Source organism: Doryrhamphus excisus, chromosome 1 (assembly GCF_030265055.1).
Source record: "Doryrhamphus excisus isolate RoL2022-K1 chromosome 1, RoL_Dexc_1.0, whole genome shotgun sequence".
NCBI classification, from domain to species: domain Eukaryota; kingdom Metazoa; phylum Chordata; class Actinopteri; order Syngnathiformes; family Syngnathidae; genus Doryrhamphus; species Doryrhamphus excisus.
This window is the reverse complement of record NC_080466.1, coordinates 36,651,240-36,679,024: the sequence shown is the minus strand read 5'-3', so window position 1 is coordinate 36,679,024 and position 27,785 is coordinate 36,651,240. Positions and strand designations below refer to the sequence as shown.

General features: G+C 41.5%; 1 protein-coding gene across 4 annotated transcripts in view; it reads right to left on the bottom strand.

Annotated features, from left to right (window-relative positions):
* Window positions 1–27,785, bottom strand: part of dlgap1a (discs, large (Drosophila) homolog-associated protein 1a) — a 48,185-nt gene that overhangs the window by 15,194 nt on the left and 5,206 nt on the right. For 2 of the 4 annotated variants that reach the window (XM_058068126.1, XM_058068142.1), the window contains exons 2-4: window positions 14,988–16,496; window positions 2,986–3,200; window positions 1,514–1,709 (exon numbers count right to left, since the gene is read on the bottom strand). In XM_058068126.1, the coding sequence (XP_057924109.1) occupies window positions 1,514–1,709; window positions 2,986–3,200; window positions 14,988–16,406 (1,830 nt within the window). In that variant the 5' untranslated portion in view covers window positions 16,407–16,496. The remainder of the gene's footprint in view (window positions 1–1,513; window positions 1,710–2,985; window positions 3,201–14,987; window positions 16,497–27,785) is intronic. The other 2 variants (XM_058068133.1, XM_058068152.1) reach the window with 2 other exon arrangements.

The following is a 27,785-nucleotide window of genomic DNA, read 5'->3' as shown; positions in this document are numbered from 1 at the left end:
ACATGTTCACGCTAACACAGATATTCAAAACAAAATGTCAATAAAACAAAAGTTTGCCTACAGTATTTACTAGGAGTGCAACAATACATCTATCAAACCGATAGTAGTCTCGATTCGATACCACTATGAAGGGAGCAATACTGTGACCCAAGTCTCTAATGTCACATGACATCAGTCAAGTCCCCACCTGATTTATCGTTTTCTTCTCCGTGGCAAAGATGACATCCCTGCAGGCGGCTCCTGCTGACCTCTCAAGTAGCATTTCTCAACTTTGTTATCCAGATTCCAGATAATAAAGTGCACAGTAAGATCCATGGTCTCGCTTTACAATAAGGTACACGAAAAATCAGTAGTTACTGAGGAACTAATGACTAAGGCATATGCTATCAATTTAGAGTAGTTACTGAGGAACTAATGACTAAGGTACAAACTGTACATTTTGTGTAGTTACTGAGGAACTAATGACTAAGGTACATGCTGTCAATTTAGAGTAGTTACTGAGGAACTATGGACTAAGGTACATGTTGTCAATTCAGAGTAGTTACTGAGGAACTATTGACTAAGGTACATACTGTAAATTTAGAGTACTAGTTACCGATGAAGTAATGACTAAGGTACATAATGTACATTTTGAGTAATTACTGAGGAACTAATGACTAAGGTACATGCTGTCAATTTAGAACAGTTAATGAGGAACTATGGACTAAGGTACATGTTGTCATTTTAGAGTAGTTACTGAGGAACTAATGACTAAGGTACATACTGTTTATTTAGAGTATTTACAGAGGACGTAATGACTAAGGCATATACTGTAAATTTAGAGTAGTTACAGAGGAACTAATGACTAAGATACATACTGTACATTTAGAGTAGTTTCTGAGGAACTAATGACTAAGGTACATACTGTACATTTTGAGTAGTTACTGAGGAACTAATGACTAAGGTACATACTGCATATTTAGAGTAGTTACTGAGGACCTAATGTCTAAGGTAAATACTGTATATTTAGAGTAGTTACTGGTGCTCCAGCACCACCCGCGAGTCGCAGCCTATCCCAGCTGTCTTCGGGCGAGAGGCGGGGTACACCCTGGACTGGTGGCCAGCCAATCACAGGGCAAACAACCATTCCCACCCACATTATTGTTGTTGTTGTTGTTATTATTCCTCTCACTCTATAATCATCCTATTGGGGTACCAAACATGAATACATACTAAACATGAATAATAAAGTCAATGCTTTCTGTAGAGTGTAGCGAAGGTTTAAGTCTATCAAACTGTGACACCCTAGTATTGAAACTGAACCAATAATCGCCTGTATCGTTGCACCCCTATGTTCATATAGACCAGTGGCCCTGAGCCCAGCATGAGGCTCATCCACCATCAGAGCTGTTGGATGTTCGCTGTGTAATTCAATGAAATACTTCTTTTGCCCACTGTTTATTGTCGTTATCCGGGTATGCATGACTTCATATGAGAGAGAGACGGCTTACAGCATCAACTGTTTACAACTAACCTGACTGATGGTGCTCATGGCCCTCATGTAGCTTTCATTGCGGGAGCGGTATTGGGGTGAGGAGAGCAGCGATTTGGGGTCGAGGAGGGTTTTGGGGTCCAGGGTGTCCAGGCTTCTATTGATGGAAACCTCACTCACCGCACGCAGGTAACTGTGGCTCCGGATCTGCAGCTTTGGAGAATGTTCTGATGAAATCCTGAAGAATAGACATTAGAGAATGACTTTGCTCAATTCTGTTTTTATCAGAAAACAGCAAAAATTCACCATACGTTGGCAATAAGGTATAAACATGTGATACAACTGTAGAGCATACACTGTACAAGCTAGCGTCAAGCTACTGTCATGCTAGCATCAAGCTAGCGTCAAACTAGCATGAAGCTAGTGTCAAGCTACTGTCAAGCAAGCGTCAAGCTACTGTCAAGCTAGCGTCAAACTAGCATGAAGCTAGCGTCAAGCTACTGTCAAGCTAGCGTCAAACTCGCATGAAGCAAGCGTCAAGTTACTGTCAAGCTAGCATCAAGCTAGCGTCAAACTAGCATGAAGCTAGCATCAAGCTACTGTCAAGGTAGCGTCAAGCTACTGTCAAGCTAGCATGAAGCTAGCATCAAGCTACTGTCAAGCTAGCATGAAGCTAGCATGAAGCTAGCATGAAGCTACTGTCAAGCTAGCGTCAAGCTAGCATCAAGTTAGCATCAAGTTAGCGTCAAGTTAGCGTCAAGGGCAAAGCATCGAGTGTGTGTCAAAAAAAGACATGTTTATGGATGCATGGTTTTCTGCCATCCGCTGGTGGTCCCGGACATAGTGGGGGGGGGGGGGGGGGTATACTGTAGAGTTGCTTATGTGGATCAACTCATCAAGTTACACAGCCACCCGCTTTTGTAGACATTGTTAATTCTATGAAATTTGGTCCATTTATGTTGATGTGTTGTTGTATCATTAACGTCATCTTTAGCGCTTAGCTTAAACAACAACATAACTGATGATCCCCACAGGGTTCCTCGAGGGACATGGTCAAATGCCTCATTCAAGTCCACACATGGTCGGGCCAACACAACCTTAAGGACCCTGCTGGGCTTGTATGGCATATCCACGAACAGGATGAAAACCACAGTGCACCTCCAAAATCTGAGATTCAGCTATCCAGTGGCCTTTACGAGAAAGGCGAATGTGTGTGATCACATCATAGTCGGAACACGCCTTTGGTCCCACTTCTTAAAAAAAAGGGACCACCACCCCAGTCTGCCAATGCGTCCACACCGTACTACAGAGTCATATTGACCAAGACAGCCCCACAGCATCCACAGCCTTAAGGAACTTCAGCCATTTAAGGAACTGAAAAAAAACATTTACGGTCTTACCTTTTATTTGTATATGAAGTACATATGAAGTACATGCACCCTATCCTTCTCCAGTGCCACTCATACGGGGTATGATTCTGCGAGGTACTTATGACTGGTCATAAAAAGTCTTACTGTAGCGTGGTCATCTCTGTCAGTGATGGCTGCGTGGCTTTCAGGTAGCTGGCGCGTCGGGCTTGTATCTTGGGGGAAGGTTTGGGACTTCCATCCGAGTCTCCGCTGTCATCCTCCGTCATGGCTTTGACGTAGCTGCCGCTCCTCATCCGTCGACATGGGATGTCGTCCTCCTTTCCCAAAGGAGAGAAGCCGCTCCACTCATCCTGAGGTACCTGGTTATCAGCGCAGGTCAACAAGCGATTACAATCTCCGTGGTCTGCGTTCCAACTCTGAACAATCATGCTGAGATCCTTAAGAACACAGAACATGCAGCAAGCATGCCAATGCTTTCTATAGTATCACTGCTATGGTATAGTATGGTATAGTATAGTATATAGTAGGTACAGTATGTTGCTACATAGCTGGTATGGAAAATGACTGTATTGGTGTAGGCTTTCAAGCTACGCCAGTTTTTATTTTATGAAATAATTCATGATCCATAGTTTACTCGTTTTCTACCTGATCTATCATATCTTATTTTTCCGCATTTGTCCATTAAAGTGATCTTCCATTTATATGTGTTTATTGATATGGAGCAATTACCATAGCAACACAGACACAAACTAGCAGCCCAAAGTATCGGGGTCCTGCACTGCTAAAGGTTAATGGAGCAATGTTGTAAAAGGATGTGACTCGTATTAGGAGAACTCTGAGTTTAAGTCCGTGTACAATGTAGAAAAATGCACAATGAACAGCTAAAACGGTCGGAAGTTTACATCCACTACGAATTCTAGCTGGATATTGGACCACTTGGACCGCTCTTCGAGGCAGTTCATTCAAATTAGTTTGGTTCCGACTGCAGACCGAGCTTTTCAGACTAGTCCACACTTCAGGAGATGAACGTTAGCCTGCTTTATCCATTCCAAAACCAGTTTTGTTTGAGTTCACCACTGTTGGAAACACTCAATTGTGCGCAAGGTTATATTTGCTTTATTCATTTTTATTCAATTTCTTCATATTTTCTGTTAAGTGAGAATATTAGGATTTGACATTAAAACATGAATATGATGGGCTGCACGGTGGATGAGTGGTTAGCGCGCAGACTTCACAGCTAGGACACCAGGGTTCAATTCCACCCTCGGCCATCTCTGTGTGGAGTTTGCATGTTCTCACCGTGAATGCGTGGGTTTTCTCCGGGTACTCCGGTTTCCTCCCACATTCCAAAAACATGCTAGGTTAATTGGCCACTCCAAATTGTCCATAGGTATGAATGTGAGTGTGAATGGTTGTTTGTCTATATGTGCCCTGTGATTGGCTGGCCACCAGTCCATATATTATTATATATATATAAATATATATGTGTGTATGTATAAACAGTTCCTGCTCGACACTACGGAATAACTGTGTCTGCTTTGTTTTTGCCACAGGTAGCGTAGTCGTTTCCCACTTAAGGAAATTCTGCTATCATTCATTCGTTCATTCATTCATTTTCTACCGCTTTTCCTCACGAGGGTCGCGGGGGGTGCTGGAGCCTATCCCAGCTGTCTTGGAGCAAGAGGCGGGGTACACCCTGGACTGGTGGCCAGCCAATCACAGGGCACATATAGACAAACAACCATTCACACTCACATTCATACCTATGGACAATTTGGAGTCGCTAATTAACCTAGCATGTTTTTGGAATGTGGGAGGAAACCGGAGTACCCGGAGAAAACCCAACGCATGCACGGGGAGAACATGCAAACTCCACACAGAGATGGTCGAGGCCGAGGTAGCTGCGAGGTCTGCTCGCTAACCACTCCTCCACCGTGTCAAACAATGAGATTTTTATTACTGCAACTGTAAGGCTGTAATTCTATTTACTATCAATGTTCATGTCTTCATTGTTACTATTTATTTACCACTGGTAAGTTGGACTGTTTCATTTCAGTGATATCATCTCCTTTGTGACCCTTAGCTATCATTGACATTTAACTGATGTAGTCACTGTTGTTGTTATGGTTTTTTGTCTCGCTCTACTGTCCCCCCCACTCGTCCACCGTGCAAGCCCCAATACGATACATACCCCGAGTAAAGCCAAGACATTTGAAGCTCAAAGTGTCGAGGATAACTGCTCTTGAGTTTTGAGTACCAGTGGGAGTAATGACGGCAGCATGTACCAGCCAAGTATTTTCATACCAGAGTGTAAATCTCCCAGACATAAAAAGGAGACAAGCAGGTGAATTTCAGCGCTACTCTCACTAATTATAGTGCATGTTGGTGTGTGCTAGCGTGTGACGTCAAAGAGACACAAATGAGCAGTTAGGGCTATAAAAAGCGAATGCGGGGAAAGGACCAGCTGCAGTAGCATCAGCAGAGCCTCTCACCCACGCATCGTCCTCGCTTCCTCTGCACGCCGCACTTCTGCTGCAGAGCTGAAGAGCCGGCCGTGCGACACACGCCGCCGTCATGCACAGGCTGGCTGCCCGTGTGGACCTCAATGCAAAAAACAGGGTTCGGTATTTTGTGTTTTAATATGCATGACCCTCTGTGGGCATTCACTTAGTGATCAGACCTGGTGTTTGTTTAACGTTAGAGCCTGTTTCCTTGGCAACGTAGCATAGTTACCATAGTTTAAGGCAACACCTTCAAAACCGGAGAAGGCAACAAAATTGTGAATGCTACCAAAAATGTTCAAAACAACATTTACTGTTTACATTCTCCTGAATTTGGGTGCAGAAACGGAGAAAGACCAAAAAAAGGAGACTAGCTGTCCGTTTTTTCCACAGTATTCGATTCCCCTGCTGCTTTTTTCCTGTGTTTTTCACGAGCCGCTGACCCGATTAGTGCTGTTCAAGAGCACAGTGGCTCCTCTTCGTCTTCCACGCAAGAACTGACCCTTCCTTCCGCCACTATCTTTTCATCAGGCCTATTCGTTTTTTTGTGTCTATCCTCTGTTTCGTCATCTTCCCGCCTTCAGCCTTGTTGCTCCACGGCAGTTGCCCTTATTGAGTATTTAACGGTGCCCACTGTGTTTTTCTCCACACTGTCACCTTTAGTTCTGGGTTTGTGGTTTTTTTTGGGGGTTTCTGGGTTAAATTTGGGTTAAAACTTCCTTTCAGCAATCAGCTTGATTTTGTTTACTAATAAATTAACAACAACACTAATAAGGTTTTCTGTATTGGAATGGCAGCAATTGTGAATATAAATATACATAGAAAAAAAATCTGTTTATTTTATCAATTTATAAATTTTTTTCATCAATTTTTAGAACTGAAACTTATTATACCATGCTTCAAATCTCAACCTGTTTCATTCCGAATAAAAAAAAAGTAGGTTACCGCTTCCTTCAGTTGGTGATTTAAAGATGAAGTCCTAAAGATATATCCCATAATACCCATGCATATAGGTACCCATGCGTTCACACACACCAACACAATCACAAATATCTCAAACAAAACAACAAAGAGCAGTTTTGGGGAGTTTTCATCAAGTATTTGCTACCGACGTCTGTCGTGTAGTACATAGTAGGCTTTATATATGGATTACCATAGTGGTGTCCAAACTGCAGCCCAGGGGCTTTGCAGGCCACGGCACAGTTTAATACTCATTAATTCATTCATTTTCTACCGCTTATCCTCACGAGGGTTGCCGGGGTGCTGGAGCCAGCTGTCTTCGGAGGAGAGGCGGGGTACACCCTGGACTGGTGGCCAGCCAATCACAGGGCACATATAGACAAACAACCATTCACACTCACATTCATACTTATGGACAATTTGGAGTCACCAATTAACCTAGCATGTTTTTGGAATGTGGGAGAAAACCAGAGTACCCGGAAAAAACTCACACGTGCACGGGGAGAACATCTCCACACAGAGATGGCCGAGGGTGGAATTGAACTCGGGTTTCCGAGCTGTGAGGTATACGTGCTAACCACTTAAAAAAAAAATCAATCAGTCATAATATTACAAGACTTAAGTAAAAACATACAGAACAACATACTTGAACCAGAAAAAACAGAATAACGTAATATTATGGTCACACAGCTAGGAGACCCGAGTTTGATTCCACCCTCGGCCATCTCTGTGTGGAGTTTACCTGTTTTCTCCGGGTACTCCAGTTTCCTCCCCCATTCCAAAAACATGCTAGGTTAATTGGCCACTCCAAATTGTCCATAGGTATGAATGTGGGTGGGAATGGTTGTCTAGGGTGTACCCCGCCTGTCGCCCCAAGACAGCTGGGATAGGCTCCAGCACCCCCCATGACTCTTGTGAGGATAAGCGGTAGAAAATGAATGAATAAATGAATGAACAGGTTCTCTATGCAAAAATATTTCATTATAAACAACAATGTTGTTGTTGTTGTTGTTGTTCCTGTTGTACTCTGTGTGTGTACACTGAGGCGTATTTTCTCATCAATGCAACATTACTGACACCTAGTGACCAGCGTACAATACTAAATGTCATCATCAACGTCTTTGAATGCATCTTCTGAATGCCTTATATTTGTATTTTACTTCATTTATACATTTATCTTTACCAATACTGTAATATTCAACCACAAAACAGCAAAATTTTGTTTAAATAGATTTTGTGTTTGTACTTTGTATTCAGTATTTCTTACATTGCTTCAGACTTTTATTTGTTTTGTTTCTCTTCCAAACAAACTGTGTTGTACAACATTTCATGACGCTCATATCTGCTTCAGGGTCCTGAACCTAGCCGTCACAATTTGTGAGTACTAACCACCTGGAATTAATCCACCCACTGGTTTCCAAAAGTTGTTACTGACTTTCTTACCTATTGTGACTGTTGTACTGTTCTTCCAATCATGCTGGGAAAACATGGATTTGTGAAGCTGGTAGGGCTGTGACCGTACGTCGCAGTCACGGTTCGGTACGTACCTCGGGTTTGAGGTTCATTTTGGCTACAATGAGACTAGTGGCTGTCCCGTTCTAGACTAGAAGGAATGTTGCTCCAGGTGGTGAAGATGCCTGGAACGTCTGTCCCCCTACCATCCATCCCCAGTTGGATTTAGATCAGAGGAACATGTAGGATGTTACAAAACAGTATGGTCCCAATGCAACATCTCCACATAGCTGGCTGCCGTTTGACGCCCCTGCACAACCTGATGCTCCATAGTTCCATTTAATGACAGAGCACCCCAGATCATGATGGACACATCACTGTGCCGAGTGGAAAACATCTCAGATGGGCTCTCCTTGTCATGCCAGTAACAGTGAAATCATCGGAACCGTCAAGGCACCATTTGTTTCTCATCAGAAAAAAAATGTTCAATGTCCAATCTTTGGTGCGCTCGTGCAATTTCCAAACGGGCAATTTTGTGGCGTTTTCTTAAAGCCTTCTCTCGCAGATGGATTTGGATTGCACTAAGCATCGTAACAATCCGTGGATCGTTCCGTGTCTTGACAGTCTTGACATGACTGAAATTAATTCCGCTTTTGTTTTGCTTTGTCAAAAATGTCTTGTCTCCCGCCCATTTCTTCTTAGAACATTCTTAGAGGGTGAAGTGGTTAGTATTCTGGACTTTGAAGCGGATGCCTTGGGTTCGAATCTCCACTAGTAAGCACCATCGGTCTTCATCAGGAAGGGCATCCGGAATATTAAGGCCAAAAATCATAATGCACATCAAAAAGATCCGCTATGGTGATTCCGTAATCGGGGAAAAGGCAAAAGAAACAAACAAACTTCCTTAAAATCCAACAGTGCCAAGTATACATTCTGGCAATTTTTCAATAAGTCTTAAGATTTGGGCGTGTAAGATATAAACTGAACATGTTATAGAACCATACGCCTCCGATTTGTTCTTCTTTTTGTACGACCTGCAGTGGCCATTGTTTGGTCAATAATGGCTACTAGTGACCATCTAAACATCTTTGAGTATCTTTTGTTTTAGTTCATTAAGTTGAAATTGCTGAAAAATTTGGGTTGAAACATGGAAAATGTGCCTAATTATGTACATATATGTATTTTGGACTAATAATAGGACAGATGATCCATCAATGAATTAATACGTTTGTAAAAAAGTAAAGCTGTGAAATGGTGACGGATTACGTTATTTTGGTTAGAAAAATGATTGAAGCAACAAAAAAATATATATGTGGGGTCATTTGGGAGATTTAAATCACTCGGCCAAGCTAGTTTATTGATTTATGACTTAACGAGACTTCGTAACCATAACAAAGTACCAAAACTCTTCTTCTCAACTGGACATTTTTTCCTTTTACAGGAATGATTTTGGAATTATCTGGCAAACCCGATGACAAATACAATATTTGGCCAGCTAAGATGCTATAGAAGCTATAGGTTCACGTGCCAAAACAAGGCTTTGGTCCAGAGAAGTCTGTTGATGATTACATAAGCATGTACAGACCTGTGATGGTATACTACGGATCAACTCAATGCAACACCACCCCAACACCAACTGGACCAAACGGACACACATCACAGTACACCACAAGGCCAAGACCACAAGCACATAGTAAACCACAAGGCCAAGACCACAAGCACATAGTAGATCACAAGGCCAAGACCACAAGCACATAGTAAACCACAAGGCCAAGACAACAAGCACATAGTAGACCACAAGACCAAGACCACAAGCACACAGACAAGACGGCATCAGTCGGTTGAAGGGGATGACGGAATAAATCAAGAGCAAATCAATCAGGAAATGGTGTCTATCTAAAGGTAGGTGTGTTCATGTTGATTCCTAGCGTTCAGAGAGTAAGGCTGCTACTGACCATGCACTTACTTCTCTACTCAACTCAAATGGCGTAAAGAGGGGGGGAGGAGAAGGAAGAAAGAGGCTCTCCAATGTAAGAGGAACTCAAGGAGGTGCAGGTGAACCTGAATGGGATTCGGGTGAGTGGATGAGAGTCGGGGGTTGGAGGGGAAGAAGAGGGGAGTAGGTGGCAATTTCTAATCTTGCAATGTTCCCTCAAAAGCTGTGGAGACAACAGTATTAGAGCCTGGAAGTAGAGCCTGCTACTATTGGTATCTAAATAGAAGAAGGACGCGCAAGTTTGGAAAATGGAAAACTACCGTCAGTCAGGGGTGTCCAAAAGGCGGCCTGGGGGCTCTGCATATTCTAAAAACACAATTAATTCATTATTATGGAGATATATTATTAGATATTGTACTAATTACACAAATTAATTAGCTTTGTCAGCTATATAACGTCTATAATTAAAGAATGTATCCAAATATACGTGTCCAAATCGTATAGGGAAAATAATTAAGTCATTATATTGCCATGTTCCATGCTCTTATTTTGGTGTGCTGCACTTCCTGCTGAGCTCTTGTTTTATAAGAAGACATTTTAAATAGTTGGAAAATGAAAGAAAAACAACAGCAAAAATAGAAAAAAAGGAGCAAAAACCAACAAATATTACTAATTATAAAACAAACTAAACCACTCATAAAGTTGTCATTTTTGTAAAAAAAAAAGTTTACTTTAAGTTAAGATGAGATAAGTTTGAATTTACACACAATAACGACATAAAGTCAAATTATTATGACAAAAAATGTAAGAAAGCTGACAATTGGAAAAAAAACTACTGTAATTTTATGAGGATAAAGTCCAAATATTCAAAGAAAAGGTTATATTCTAGTGAGTAAAAATTCGTAATTATACAAGAATAAACATTGTAACCATGAGGAAAAATAATGTAATTTTAATGCCATAAAGTTGAAAAATTAAGGAAAATGTAGATTTTTTTTATTGTAGTTATTTTAGTCATAATATTATGAAAAACAAAGAAAAAAAGAATAAAAAAATAAAAAATAAAGTTGTAAAGTTAGGTTGGGGGAAGTTATAATGTAATAAAAGTTATAATATTATAGTATTAATAAAGTCAAATATTATGGGAATAAATCCATAACATTATGCAAAGATAATTAAGAAAGAATACTGCATAATAAAGTCTAAATATTGGGAAAATGTTACAAAACCGACACTAAAAAAGAGAAGTAAAGATCTAACTGGGTTATACCGAATAGCCAACGTAACCAATGACAAAGAATTCGAACTGTAGGAAACTGAGACATATCATTAGTCGAAGACAGCAGTCTGCTTATGTAATTATTTATCAGATTATTAATAAATGAATGTAATTCTAACACTTATTGTGTATATTATGGCTTTAGGCAATACCAGAATCTCCGTGAAGGCATCCTGAAACACGGTTATCATTATAAGACAACACTGTTTACCACACATGGCACCGCTTTCACATGGAATAAAAATATTTGGAACGTCTCGACACAATGGGCACACAGTCATGGAAATAAGTATTTGATCCCCCGCTGATATTTTGTGAGTCCTTAAGATATGAACAGTTCCTTGTTTTTACATTAGCTTTATTTTTTACATATGCTACTACAAGTCAAGACCTATAGTATTACCAGTAGCTTCTCTGAGGCTGATAGTAGAAGACTGCACATGTTTCCTTTTATTGTACTACTATTACTACTACCACTACAATATATGTGGTAAAAATGTGTTACACAAACTTGATTCCCAACCCTAAAAAATTATTCGATAATTGTCCAATCCATTCATTGATGTGTTAAAAATAGATTTATCTAAAATTACAAATCTATGTTGGATAATTCTTCATTTTAATTCCAAAGTGAGCTTCATAAATGATTTCACTTAGGACCTGATACTCAAAATAAGTATACCTCTCCAAATTATGCAACCCTCATTGTAAATTGTACTTGCAAAGTTTAGAAATGCGCCGTCACGCACGATGAACAATCTATGCATCCGTTTTCGATCCGATAGGATCCGCTGGAGCCTATCCCAGCTGATTTCAGGCAAAATGCAGGGTACACCCTGGACTGGTTGCCAGCCAATGGCAGGGCACATAAACACAAACAACCATATACAGTGCAGAAAATAAGTATTTGAACACCCTGCTATTTTGCTATTTCTCCCACTTAGAAATCATGGAGGGGTCTGAAATTTTCATCGTAGGTGCATGTCCACTGTGAGAGAGATAAACTAAAAAGAAAAATCCAGAAATCACAATGCATGATTTTTTAACAATTTATTTGTGTGATACAGCTGCTAATAAGTATTTGAACACCTGTGTATCATCTAGAATTCTGACCCTGAAAGACCTGTTAGTCTGCCCATTAGAAGTCCACCTGCACTCCATGTATCATCCTGAATCAGATGCACCTGTTTGAGGTCGTTAGCTGCATAAAGACACCTGTCCACCCCATACAATCAGTAAGACTTTAACTTGTAACATGGCGAAGACCAAAGAGCTGTCCAAAGACACCAGAGACAAAATTGTACACCTCCACAAGGCTGGAAAGGGCTACGGAGCAATTACCAGGCAGCTTGGTGAAAAAAGGTCCACTGTTGGAGCTATCATTAGAAAATGGAAGAAGCTAAACATGACGGTCAATCTCAATCGGAGTGGAGCCCCATGCAAGATATCACCTCGTGGGGTCTCAATGATTCTAAGAAAGGTGAGGAATCAGCCCAGAACTACACGACAGGACTTGGTCAATGACCTGAAAAGAGCTGGGACCACCGTTTCCAAGGTTACTGTAGGTAATACACTAAGACGTCATGATGTGAAATCATGCATGGCACGAAAGGTTCCCCTGCTTAAACCAGCACATGTCAAGGCCCGTCTTAAGTTTGCATATGACCATTTGGATGATACAGAGGAGTCATGGGAGAAAGTTTTATGGTCAGATGAGACCAAAATAGAACTTTTTGGTCATAATTCCAATAAGCGTGTTTGGAGGAAGAAGAATGAAGAGTACAATCCGAAGAACACCATCCCTACTGTGAAGCATGGGGGTGGTAGCATCATGCTTTGGGGGTGTTTTTCTGCACATGGGACAGGACGAGTGCACTGCATTAAAGAGAGGATGACTGGGGCCGTGTATTGTGAGATTTTGGGGAACAACCTCCTTCCCTCTGTCAGAGCATTGAAGATGGGTCGTGGCTGGGTCTTCCAACACGACAACGACCCGAAGCACACAGCCAGGAAAACCAAGGAGTGGCTCCGTAAGAAGCATATCAAGGTTCTAGCATGGCCCAGCCAGTCTCCAGACCTGAACCCAATCGAAAATCTTTGGAGGGAGCTCAAACTCCGTGTTTCTCAGCGACAGCCCAGAAACCTGACTGATCTAGAGAAGATCTGTGTGGAGGAGTGGGCCAAGATCCCTCCTGCAGTGTGTGCAAACCTGGTGAAAAACTACAGGAAACGTTTGACCTCTGTAATAGCAAACAAAGGCTACTGTACCAAATATTAACATTCATTTTCTCAGGTGTTCAAATACTTATTTGCAGCTGTATCACACAAATAAATTGTTAAAAAATCATGCATTGTGATTTCTGGATTTTTCTTTTTAGTTTATCTCTCTCACAGTGGACATGCACCTACGATGAAAATTTCAGACCCCTCCATGATTTCTAAGTGGGAGAAATAGCAAAATAGCAGGGTGTTCAAATACTTATTTTCTTCACTGTATACCTATGAATTAATTAGTGCCTCCAATTAGCCTAATAATTGAAACATAATCAGGTCGTCCCGAGGGTGGAATTGAACCCTGGTCTCCTAGCTGTGAGGCCAGCGCGCAAACCACTCGAGCGCCGTGCCGCCTTCCTCACTTTATGTTGACAGAAATACTAGCCACGTTTACATGAGGAGTTTTTCTCCGACCCCGAATGACCTTTCCGAAAAAATGGTGTACATGGAAAGGAATATTCCAATCCCGTGTCTACATGCGCCGCTATAATCAACCAGGAACAGCCAACCTATGAAAAAAAGTGTGACTTACAGTCTGGAAAATACGGTACTTACTTAAAGGAAAACTGCACTTTTTTTTTTTGGAAATGTCATCCATAATCCTTGTGTGAGACTTTCTCTTTTTTAATCTCTCCCTGCAGGGCATGCCCAGAACACCTCACCAGCTCAAAGCTTGTGACCATAGTGTAGGAACGTACGTCCACCAGTAAATAGAGAGCTTTGCCTTCTGCCTCTACGTCTTGAAACCCAGACATTTTTTCCATAAAAGTAAGGGACAGAGCTGCGGGTCCAATATCCCAAACGTACGCCACATTCTTTCGGTATCGCCCATTCATTGAAAGTTGTCACATTTAGAAAAATAACGTAATTTACAATGGGGGTTGAATAATTTTGGGGGCAACTCTTTGTATTCTACTACAGTAAACCTCGGATATATCGGATTCAATTGTTCCCACTGGTTTTGTCCGATATAAGCGAAATCCGTTATATGCGTATACCGGAAAATGCCCGTTTTACGCATATATCGGATTTATATCCGGTCTATGCGTAAATCGGATTTATATATATAAATATATAAAAAGGCACTTCCTTGACTATGTTTCCATTGTACCTGGACTGGGCAATGAAAAGAGACGTAAGGTAATGAGAATTTAACTTTATTGGACTCTGAGCATAACAAATTAAGCTAGGCCCTGTTACGCCCGTCAGGCCTACGTTATTTCCAATAGTGAGGTTAAGATCTCATTCACTGCTGTGCTAGTATTATTGACGTCACTCACTTTTATATTTGTCCTAAATCTGGAGCCAGGAGAAAGACAATAGCCAGTGACATCAACAAGATTAGCATAACGATGCGGCCATCCGATATATGCGAGGGAAATTTAATGGAAATGCATTGGAACGGGACTGGAGATTTTGTCCGGAATAGGTGAAATCCGTTATAAAAAATCCGATATATGCAATGAATTTTTATTGGAAATGCATTACAGAAAAATCGGTTCTGTTTTATCTGTCCGTTGTGAGCGAATTTCCGATATATCCGAGTCCGATATATCCGAGGTTTACTGTAGTTGCCACCCTTTTATGTGAAGCTTATTTTATTTAACCAAATACCTGATCCCACTCAAGACTGTATACCACTGGCTTCGAGGAAACATTGTTGTGGAGGGAAGGTGGTGAACAGAAAGAAGGGGGGGGGGGTGAATCAACTGGTTGTGGATTGTAATCGAAGTGAATGAATTACCTGTAGGAAATGGCAAGTGCGCTCCTGCTGCTGACTGGCCTTAGCTTTGACTAGAGCTCTATCTAGGTTTAGATTTACAGATCCTGCGCTGGTTTGGAGCTGGTTGTGGCTGCTGTTGTTGTTGGTGTAGACCTCTCGGGCCCTGCTCACCGTTAGGCTTGACGACCATGCCCCTTTCTTCACAAGGGGTCCGTCCACAAGACCCAGAGGCAGCAAGGGACCACTTCCTCCAACGATACCGCCACCGATGTTATTGCTGCTAGCACTAACCGGCACACAAGAAGACGACGCCGCATACTTCACGTCGTTGTTGCTCCGGGAGGCTCTGAGTGCAGAATGGTGGTGTGAGTGGCTGTGATGTGCGTGGGCGTGTGTGTGTTCGCTGATTGTGCCATAAGGGTCCATCATGAAGTACTGTTGTGACTGCGGGGAGGCGAGATTGGGTAGCGGACTCAGCGGGAACTTGTCAGAGTTGTTCCCAGGGTACCGGCCCATCGTCATTGTGATCGGCGAAGGGGAAATGGAAGGCGAAGGTGAGGGCGGAGGTTGGTGGTGGTGAGGGTGGTAAAGACACAACTCCCGTTCCAGGTTGTCATCCGAGCTCCAGTACCCGGAGCCTGGTGCAGATGCTGAGCCGTGGAGCTGGTGGTGATGGTGGTGGTGGCTTCGATGTTTGGGCTCGGCCGATCGACAGCGCTCGCGGCTTTTGCTGCGCTTCCGCTGGTGCGCTCCCACCGGCGGAGCTTCACCCTCTGGACTTGCCCTTGAACCACCACCACCACCTCCTCCACCACCACCACCAGCACCACCATTAACGCTCCCATTGTTGCCCCCCTTCAAGGGCTGCGTGTGGTGCGGCCCTTCCAATGAATGCGACTTGGTGAAAAGTTTCTGGACCGAGTGGACCAGATGGCGAATCCTCCCTGGGCTGTCATTGTTGCTGTTGGACCCCATCGCCCCACTCTGGGCCAGCATTCCTCGTTTGTATTGCAGTGTGTGGTAGCCATCTCTGGAAAAGGATGGCTGGCGCTCAAACTCTGCAAAGTTTGCTGGTACCCGGGTGGGTGTTTTACCTCCATAGCCTCCACCACCACCTCCTACGCCTCCTCCTCCTCCTCCTACATATGGTACCACCGCCATACACTCATCCTTTACCTCAGGATGGTGAGATGAGGAGGTGGAATAGCATCGTCTTGGAAAGGTTCCGTATGGGACGATGCTGTTATTGTCAGAGGGGTACGAGGTACGCTGAGCATTGTAGTAGGACAGCTCAGTCGGATGCGGCACGGCAATGGGTACCGGCATGTCCATCTGGCGAATCAAGTATGGCTTTCGGTCAACATGTTGACCCAGTGGTTCATATGAGGGTCCATAGGACACCACATGATGGTGACTCCGGCTACTGGAAATGCCTTTCATGACAGGAATGGAATGGATGAGAGATGCCTGACGGGCCCGTGGTCACAGGAGGGCTCTGGACGACTTTCCCTGAGAGGAGTGCTTCAGACTCTGAAAGATAAGAAAAGAAAGGAGTGTGGATTACCGGATGATCCAGATGCATCACATGAATTGAAACACATTCAGGTCGTCCTTATAGCAGCTTTCCTTTTGGCCGAACATTGCCAGTTCAAATACCAAATGTGTACCTGAATCACACACTAACATCTTCACGTTATTCATTCATTCGGGGGTTACTGGAGCCTATCCCAGCCTGTCTTTGGGCGAGAGAGGCGGGGTACACCCTGGACTGGTCGCCAGCCAATCACAGGGCACATATAGACAAACAACCATTCACACTCACATTCATACCTATGGACAATTTGGAGTGGCCAATTAACCTAGCATGTTTTTGGAATGTGGGAGGAAACCGGAGTCCCTGGCGAACATGCAAACTCCACACAGAGATGGCCAAGGGTGGAATTGAACCCTGGTCTCCTAGCTGTGAGGTCTGTGCGCTAACCACTCGCCCACCGTTATGTTGACAGAAATACTAGCCACGTTTACATGAGGAGTTTTTCTCTTTCCGAATGGAATCTTTCCGAATGACCTTTCCGAAAAACAATGGTATACATGGAAAGGAATATTCCAATTGCGTGTCTACATGCGCCGCTATAATCAACCAGAATAGTCAATGGGGCATGCGCAGTAAAGCGTAAACACCAACATCACGTGATACCGACTTCCTCGAGTTTTTCTTTCACTTGTTGGAATAACTCCGTATTGACAGTTTTTCGTTTGTCCAGTCTTGAAATTTAGTTTGAAATAAAAACAAACAGCAGCATTTTTTTAAATCGAAGAACGTTTTATATTTGCTGTATTTTTCTGCCACACAATGCAGACCCGTGAAAAAAAGACCCAAATCACACCGGTCCGTAGTTCAAAAAAGGTTGGGGACCCCTGACTTAGACTGCCCGAGGGGGGAATCGGACCCAGGCCTGTGAGGCCTTCACGCGAATCACTCTATACTGCATATGACCTTATTCCGAGGTCATTTCAGATTTCTGTAATTATGTATTAGTTGGAGAAGAACAGAACTCCATCGACATTCAATTGCCTGACAGGTTCAAATGACTCAACGTATGTAGGTATGCTTATCAACTACTCTCATCTAAATTGCCTTGAGGTAGCAGTTTTGCATCATTTACTGGCTTTGATTCATCTGTGTACACCTCCGTCATGCACAGATGCATCTTTCTGTAGCAAACCTCTCAAGCTCCGGGATAAAGGGGCGGGGTTAAAAGGCTCCACCAGTCTGTCATGTGCAGCAGATCAAGCAGTGATTATAAAGTTTCTAATTTTAGCTCCTCAATGATCAGCATGTGTTTTGACCCTATCACCTTCATCTTCAGGAGACCTGAATAGTGTCAATCATCAGTGAAAAGACAAGAAAATAGCATAGCAAAACAACAATAATAGCATCTTGCAGTGTGTTGGAATGAGTATGAATACTGCATATTACCCAGCATGCCTTGCAGCATATACTGTAGATGTGGGGGTCATTTTTAATGCATAGGCGTTTATTTTAAAACCCAGATCGCACAGTGGGGAGGTTACATAGTATGTGTTTGCACCATGAATGGGGGTGGGGGTGGGGGGGGGGGGGGTTAATGGCACGCTCTCCTACGCTGCGTTTGAGTATATGCTAAGTTAAGGACCACAAACAACAATGCTTCCCGAAGATTGCCTCCGACTATTTCCTGTGTGACTCATGCTCGCCACAATGTCGTCTGAAACAGCGTGATCATTACTTTTAATATGATCCTCCCGTCACCATCGCAAAAAAAGTCAGAAAAAAAAGAAGAAGCGGTCACGACACTTTAAATCAGTGGCTGCATATCTCCTCCAAAGCGTGCTTCCCCGTTCCTCAAAGAGCCATATGTGGCAGGCGGATGACTTGATGCGATGTGTAGGCGGGATGAAGGAATGAAAATAGGGCTGAGATCAAGTTATTTTCAGCTAAATGAAAGCTGGTGAACAAAAAAGCCTTTGAGTCACCCCCCGAGGCCGGATACCAACACTGGAGGTAGACAGAATGCTCCTTCCATGTTGGTCATGTACGCGCCCACCAAAGCATGCAGATGCCGAAGCTGGGAATACACGGGGAAGTGGAACGGTACTTGTATCTTTGGTTATTAGGGTAAAGAGGCGGACACAGGAAGTTGTACCTCAGTTTCAACGGATTAGATTTGCCATTAAAACTAATAAAAATATGTTTCTGCTTATCGTACAGCCACAGTGCGCCTAACAAATTCATCAGTCTGCCTTTGTTTACCGTCCATTGACCCGAGTGCCCAAAAAAAAAGCATCCAGTTTCTCAGATAAATGGATAGTGGTTCTTTTAGAGTCGGGACACTATTGACAGATTCCGGCCAGGGAATCCTTTAATCATTTTTATTGTGTGTGTGGGGGTGTTTCATTTGTTCCTAGAACACACACACACAGCAATGAATAACTCCGTATCTGCCTCCTTCCTTCCTCCTAATAAGCGCTGATGATTCATGACTAGAATCAATGCGTTTTTATGCCAATTTTGCTATTATGGTTAGGAATAATCACTTGTATGATATTTAGTATTATATTTAGGATCACACAAGAATGATTTCATGTTAGAAACATCTTAATTTTTCACTTTTTTCCATCTTTGAAAAAGAAAATGACACCGTACAACAATAGAAAATGTGAGGATCCATTGTGTGTTGCATAAAGGTTCAAAATGTGAATGACTTGATATAAAAAATATGATTTTTGAGGAATACCTGGAATATGAAATGATAACAATTTTTCATTACAAAGAAAAACATTCAAGAAAACAACCTGACCAGGTCATTTTTGAACCACTTATGGAAGGTTGGGGTAGTAACACAAAAACTAAAATTTCTTAAAATAAGTTAAAAATGTGAACGGCATGATATCAAAAACATGTTTTTGAGGAATACCTGGAATATGAAATCATTAAAAAAAAATTCATTACGAAGATATTTCAAGAAAACAACCTGACCGGGTCATTTTTGACCCACTTTGGAAGGTTGAGGTAGTAACACAAAAACAAACATTTATTAAAATGTATAAAAGATACGTTAAAAATGTGAATGGCATGATATCAAAAACAGTTTTTTTGAGGAATACCTAGAATATGAAATGATAAAAAATTTCCAAATCCATTTTCCGTACCACTTATTCTTAAAGGGGAACTATTGTGCTCATTTTCCACACTTTGTATTGACTTGTGGACTCCTACAGAGCAGTGACACACAATAACCTGCACAGAAAACATTTTAGATCTTCCAGAATCTGCACCTATCCCAGCTGTATTTCCACCCGCACGGGTGTGCTGGAGCTTATCCCGGATATTCAGGTCTGCCATGCTTCCTTATGCGGAGTATATGTCATCAATGGTTGTGTTTTCAAGCAGCGTAGTCACTCGTTGTCATGCATCACACGCAGCTAGAGAAATTGAACATTGCTTTGCTGAATGTCCTTCCTTATCAGTGTTTGTCGAAAATTGACATGTTTATCTACCAAGATTAAATCAGGTAGATTTTGGCTTTCATCATATTTGACATTCCTTTTTCCCAGTACGAGCTCACATGCGACTGTACAGTTATGATTTCATTTAGACATGTGTATTAGCTCATTGGGCCTAAACTCATCCATGTGTGGGGGGCGGGGGGGGGGGGGGGGGGGGGGCTGACATATATACATATACATATATACATATACATATATACATATACATATATACATACACATAAATACCAAACAACAACACACACCAGGGATAACAAGGAAGAACTCTCTCAATGCTAATGTGTCTATATGTCTTATTTATGTCTTATTCATGTCTTACACAGTCTACATTCTCCAAATTGCCCATAGGTATGAATGCGAGTGTGAATGGTTGTTTGTCTATATGTGCCCTGTGATTGGCTGGCCACCAGTCCAGGGTGTACCCCGCCTCTCGCCCGAAGTCAGCTGGGATAGGCTCCAGCATACCCCCACCCTAGTGAGGATAAGCAACATAGAAAATGGATGGATGGGAAAATAAATTAAATAAATAAATAAATAAGTAAAATTTGGGGGCACATGCTGGTGGGGCGTGGTGCACCCTGGCAGTCCATAGATTCAACTTGCTGCAGTGACAATTTCGTGACAAAAGCTCACCAGCTCCAAACTGGTCTATTCTCGCCCGGCGTAGTGGTCAAGTGTGCAGTGCGCACATCATACATCATATATACTATATCATACACACATATACATCACCAAAACCTCACAAGCAGGTTTTTCATAGTGTCAGACACATTCCAATGCAATAAACAACCACAGCAACCACTAATTCATGTTATCTCTATTAATCGTTCTGTCACATCTGATGTCCAATCAGAGACATTTGTCACGCATTATGGGAAGTCAACCAGGCGGAAATTTTTCATATACTGGTATACTGGTATAGATTCTTATGATAATAAAATGACTTATACTGGTATAGATGATAAAGGTAAATAAGCCAAGTTGATGACTATAAGATGAATTTACTGGGCAGAATCCTGAAATAAATCATTATAAATGCTGAACAAATTCTAAACAATGTGTTATTCTATGAATTCTAAATGAATATTATATATTATTATTTTAAACAATTAATTGAAATACCAATTCATTGAATGCATCTAGATTTTATTAACTACTTAATTCATAATTTCTTGCAGCATTTCATAATTCTAAGTAATCTTAACACATTTATGTATTTAATTCCAGTTTGATTAAATTATTGATGAATTGAAGTCATTATGTAATGGTGTCATTATTCATGTCATGATTTCGTGGCACAGTCCATCATTTATTTATGGATTTAGTTCCAATTTGATTCAATTCAATGTAATAATAATTGAAGCAAATTTACAAATGTATCAATTCACTTGATTCTGTCCCATTTGATCCTTCACGGAAAAATGGTGAGGATTTAATGTGACGAGAGAAGAAAGCCAAAAAGCAGAGTCTAATGAATAATGAATGATTAACATCTTCCTCTGTTGTCACTTTCTCATCATTTTTTTGACCCTCAATCAGTACGCCAGAACCTCCTTGGAAACGCTGTCTATATCTCCTTTTTCGCCCACTGACTGATGTGATTCAGGCTCGTCTTCATGGCGGAGGAATGAGGAGAGGTGCGTGGGCACCAGTTTCTCTCTCTCGCTCTGCTTTTCCTAGCTCACCTCGCTTCTTTCTCACTGTCCCTGTTCCTCTCGGTCTTGGCGCCTTTTGCACAGACCTATGATGCTGCACTCAGAAATGTCATTTAGTGTTTGTGCATCTCTGTAAATCCTACAATAGACTGACAGATACGAGGCAACAGCTCAGTGGTGGGATGTGTGAAGGAGTTAGGACCCAAATGACCAGATGACTGTGAAAGAAGCGTGAATCATTTGTTTGACACCCATCTTTTCTCATCATATCTCTTCATTTTACTCGCATGGGGGACTGAACACTTTAGACTGCTTGTCTGGCGCTTATTTTGGTTTCTAATTCATGCTAAAAAAGATAACTAACACCTGACTAGGCTGCTGGCAGTAGCGACGATTGTGGGAAAAAAATCACAATTTTGCTTTTTTTGTTGTTATAATCATTACGCTGCTCAAATAATCATTACGCGGGACATTAGAAAATGTAAAAATAAAAAAAACAAAAAACCCCCTTAAACTATATTAGGAAAAAAATTAAAAATTTAAAAAAATAAAAAAAAAAAAACTATATTAGGAAAGCAGGAAGTGAACAAATGTAACAGTAAATTAAATTAAATTTAAAACATTAATTAAAAAAATAACTTAAATTATATTAGGAAAGCAGGAAGTGAACAAATGTAACAGTTACTGATTGTAAAAGTACCAGATGGAGGGGTAGGATTTAATAAGCTTTGCTTCTTCCTACTCCTTTTGGACATGTGGAACTGGGAACTGATTATGGGATGCATTCAATTGTAATCTGATGCATGTTCAAATGAAATAAAACCATTACCATTACCATTACCAAAAGAAAATAGAAATAGAAAATAATTTGTAGTCCCATCCATCCATTTTCTATGCCGCTTATCCCCACTAGGGTGGGGGTATGCTGGAGCCTATCCCAGCTGTCTTGGGCCGAGAGGCGGGGTGCACCCTGGACTGGTGGCCAGCCAATCCCAGACAGATGCTGATGGTGTGTTTGGTGGGGAGTGATGCGCTTTTTGTGATGCTTTTGGCTCTTCATCATCTTTGGGCTTTGATATGATCATCATAATAATCCAGGCAACCTTTTTAATCCCTGCCCTCATCGGAAATACATGAATGTAAAATGCCTCACAATGACTCAACAGCCTCACAAGACAAAACGGGGACAACAACGTCTCGATGTCAGCGCCGTCTGACACATGGACGTCGATCGAGAGACTTCAATATACTCCGGTTTACACAAAGTCCTTACCGGTTATCTGTCACGGTTGGACGCAAACAACAAAGACAAAGGATGATATTGGCCACTCGCTATGATCAGACATACCTGGAGAAATATCATATCATACACTGAGGTGCACAGAGCTTCACTTCACTGCAAAATACGCCACAATGGAGTCAAAGAACGATGCAAGTGCAGTATTTTGATAAAGATGCTGTGAACATGACTAAATTCAGGAAATAACTCATAGCAAAACAACAAGGGGGAGTCCGTGTTGATCAGGCGGCCACATTGTGTCTTTGGCAACAAGTACATCTTCAGTACAGTACAGGAAAAAGTAACCTTAAATGTTCTTTTATCCTTTTTCAGTCATAATTTATACGCATTTAATATCTACATTTACAACTAGAATTGTCAAATTATAAAAATGTGTTTCGTGTTACGGAAAAGCTTTGTGGAACATTCATTCATTCATTCATTCATTTTCTACCACTTTCCCGATGAGTTGAATTTACGTGATTTCTTATGGGGAAAATTTGACTTGGATAGAGTATATGTTTTGGTTAGAGTCGGATCTGCTGGAACAAATTAATGATGATAACCAAGGTCCCATTCTGTCTTACTGAGCATCCTACATAACATTTATTCATTCATTTTCTACTGCTTAACCTCACGAGGGTCGCGGGGGTGCTGGAGCCTATCCCAGCTATCTTTGGGCTTTGAGAGGCGGGGTAATTAAGTTGGAAAAAAATTATAAAAATATGAGAATAAAGTCAAAATATTAGGGGTCATACATTTACAAGTCATACATACGAGAAGAAAATTAACAAGAATAAAGTAGAAATTGTTGGAAATTTAAAAATAGCTGTAAATTCACGAGACTAAAGTAAAAAAAAGTAAGGGAAAAAAGTCATATGGAATTTTATGACATGAGGTCATAATATTAGGAGGAAAATTAATGTCATTGAAATGCAGAGTTGAAATATTAAAGACAAAATATGGTATTTTTTGTGGTAGAAATATTATAAAACAAACAAAACAAAATAAAAGTCATGTCATTTTGGGAAATTTTGCTTGGGAAAAAAGTTACATTACAATAGGAAAAAATCCAAATACTAATGAAATAAAGTAATTATATTAGAAAAAGAATATGTACAAATATTATTCCAGAAAAAAGTTGAAATATTGGGCAAATTAAACAAAAACAACAGCAAAAGTCAGACCAATAAGTGAAGTTGTTTTTTTCCCACAGCTCACATGCCTTTTTTTCTTGAAATATATAGATTATAACTTCGAAAATATTGAATTATGGAAAAGGAAGGGCCACACAGTGGACAAATGGTTAGCATGTAGGCCACACAGTCAGCAGAAGGGGAAGACCTTGGTTGGAATCTCCGGGTACTCCGGTTTCCTCCCACATTCCAAAAACATGCTAGGTTAATTGGCCACTCCAAATTGTCCATAGGTATGAATGTGAGTGTGAATGGTTGTTTGTCTATATGCGCCCTGGGATTGGCTGTCCACCAGTCCGGGGTGCAAAGTCAGCTGGGATAGGCTCCAGCATACCCCCACGCTAGTGAGTATAAGCGGCATAGAGGATGGATGGATGCGTTTGTAGTTATTTTTGTGAATTGAAGCCATACGAGCCCAAAGCTGTGTAGGCCAGCATCAAACACCCCGGATAAAACAACCACTCTGTAGCCGTAATCCTATTTGATGCCACACAATATGCTAACACCGTCGGCCAGCGCTAACTCGACGCGACTTGTTCAGCAAATCCCAAAGCTAAACTGCGTTGTGTTCTTCTCAAACACGAAAGTGTCTACCAGATGATGTAGGATGAAAAACAGCATGGTGTGTTTGTACAGTCTGGGACTAAATATGCAGCGATAGAAACAGTCAAACATTGTCTCCAGGCTCCTTGCAATCATCTTGAGTTCTAACGTGTGCTTTCTAGTGGTGTAACATACAGCATAGTGTTAAGGTCACTTTTTGGGGGCAGAAGAGGAAAACATGTCAAACATACAATTGCCTTGTTTCTGTGTAAGGAGCTTCAAATAAGAAATAAATATAAAATGTAAATCATTTTTAAAATGCACACTGCTAGAAGGTAAATATCCACAAAAATCTAAAAAAAGAAATACCAAAAAGTATATTAATTTATATAAAACACTTTACAAGGTTGTCTTTTCGACAGGTTTAATAAGTTACACCTGAAGTACTTGTATAATACAATTAATTAAATAGTTAATAAATATAGGTCAATATCATAAGTATATCATATGCAGTAAAATATTTCATCACAATTAATTGCATTTTTTATCTATAGTTAAATTCATCACATTTAATCAAATACTGGTTTTATCTATAAGTAGGGGAAATAGCTAAATCGATAACTACATCACATTTTTATAAAGGGATATTAATATTGAAAATATGGGCCATTATTCAAACAAATAAGAATATGCAGTCATCAAGCATATTTTTGTATTGCTATTTTTCGGTATTATTAGCATATTAGCTCTTAAACTCGCCCACAAACGTTCAGCAAATACAAAATGTAAGCGAGTGAGACCTCTCACTCTGACATAAACAATTACAACACTGTAACTATTACTTAGAAATCCCAGAGTTATTGAATGTTTAATCTGAGTTGCGATTTGTTCTACTTTTCGAAGGGTCATTGAATGCACCACTGCACCGTTGCCCAGATGGATGTCTGGATGTATTTTCCCTCTTTTTCTTTCACCTGTTTATATTCCTGTCTGCTAAACATACTGCTAATAGCAGCTAGGCTAATACAGTTCTTTGAGAATCCGTATTGTTTCCAAACATACCATTTAAACGTTGCGGGGGGTTAAATATAGAAACTTCCTCGCTGCTGCTAGCTAGGAACGTCCATGTTGTTTTACTAGTAGTTGTATGTGCCTCACGGCTTCCATTCGTATTCAATAAAAAACGCCAAATAATGATGGTGCATTCATGGTACCTGGGGAACAGCATATGGGGTGAAGTTGAACATTAATTTTACCGATCATGATGCATTGGATGCAATTGCATCCATACCCGGTGAATGAGCCGATCGCACGCATGCGCATCCATGTATCGATTATTTTCCACACCCAATAATCCATCCATTCATTTTCTATGCCACTTATCCTCCCTATGGTAGGAGTGTGCTGGAGCCTATCCCAGCTGTTTTTGGGCAAGAGGCGTGGTACACCCTGGACTGGTGGCCAGCCAATCACAGGGCACATATAGACAAACAACCATTCACACTCACATTCATACCTATGGACAATTTGGAGTGGCCAATTAACCTAGCATGTTTTTGGAATGTGGGAGGAAACCGGAGAAATCCCAGAGAAATGCCACGCATGCACAAGGAGAACATGTAAACTCCACACAGAGATGGCCGAGGGTCTTATGGTAAATGTATATAATGTATACAATACTCGTTAACGTACCAACCTATAATGAATCATTCCTGTACAATTCATCTTAGCTTTCTATCGTACATCTGAATACTTTTCCAAAAATGTGTGTGTTCTTCCAGGCCCTCGTCATCCCTCTATCTTTTGTCGGGGTTTATTCAAATGCTTCCTTTTGGGTGAGGTGTTGCTCATTGTGACAGGATGCTCTTCAAATGGGATACTCCACGTCTCTCTTGGGTGAGTGGGTAACACCAGAACTGGCTGACGAAAGGGGGAAGCCCTCCCTCCCTCCCTACCTCCTTTCAAGTGATTCCACCTGACTGAACAATCCCCATGATTGTCTCTGCCCTACTTTCTCCTTTTTTAAATAGTAACACGTGGATATTTGACAAAAAGGCATCGAAGAGAATATTTGTGTGTGGAAATATCCATCCATGGTGGCATCGTGCTGGAGCCTAACCTGGTTGATTTTGGTGTATGATTCATTCATTCATTCATTTTCTACCGCTTATCCTCACCAGGGTCGCGGTGGGTGCTGGAGCCTATCCCAGCTGTCTTCGGGCGAGAGGCGGGGTACAACCTGGACTGGTGGAGAGCCAATCACAGGGCACATATAGACAAACAACCATTCACACTCACATTCATACCTATGGACAATTTGGAGTCGCTAATTAACCTAGCATGTTTTTGGAATGTGGGAGGAAACCGGAGTACCCGGAGAAAACCCACGCATGCACGGGGAGAACATGCAAACTCCACACGAGGGTGGAATTGAACCCTGGTCTCCTAGCTGTGAAGTCTGTGTGCTAACCACTCCACCGCCGTGCAGCCCCCAATCAACAATTCATTCATTCATTCATTCATTCATTTTCTAACGCTTTTCCTCACGAGGGTCGCAGGGAGTACCCGGAGAAAACCCACGCATGCACGGGGAGAACATGCAAACTCCACACAAAGATTGGATTGAGGGTGGAATTGAACCGTGGTCTCCTAGCTGTGATGTCTCTACGCTAACCACTCATCCACCGTGCAGCCCTTAGATGATTATAATCATCAATCAAACGACCCAAAACCTGAAGTAAATAGCAATAGTTGAAAACAAAGCATATGAAACCCAGTTGAGGTGAAAGGTTGTATGTTTACAAAGCAAAATACGGATGCAACGAAGTACAGCCTCCGCCGCAGTGACGTGTGAGGGGCAGGAAGACGCCTCTGTCTCCACCCCCGACTGCTGAACACCAGTCACTCATTGGCTGATGCGGAATATGATCTCACAAAGAAACGCAGCTTTCTGATATGATTTAATTGTTCCCGAATAAAAACATTTTAAAAGTATTTCTTAGAATTAATTAATCGTAAAAAGTCATTGTTCGTGCCGTTCAAAATACCATATTTTCCATCCCTATAGCATACAATAGCTTCTTGGAGCACAGCATAC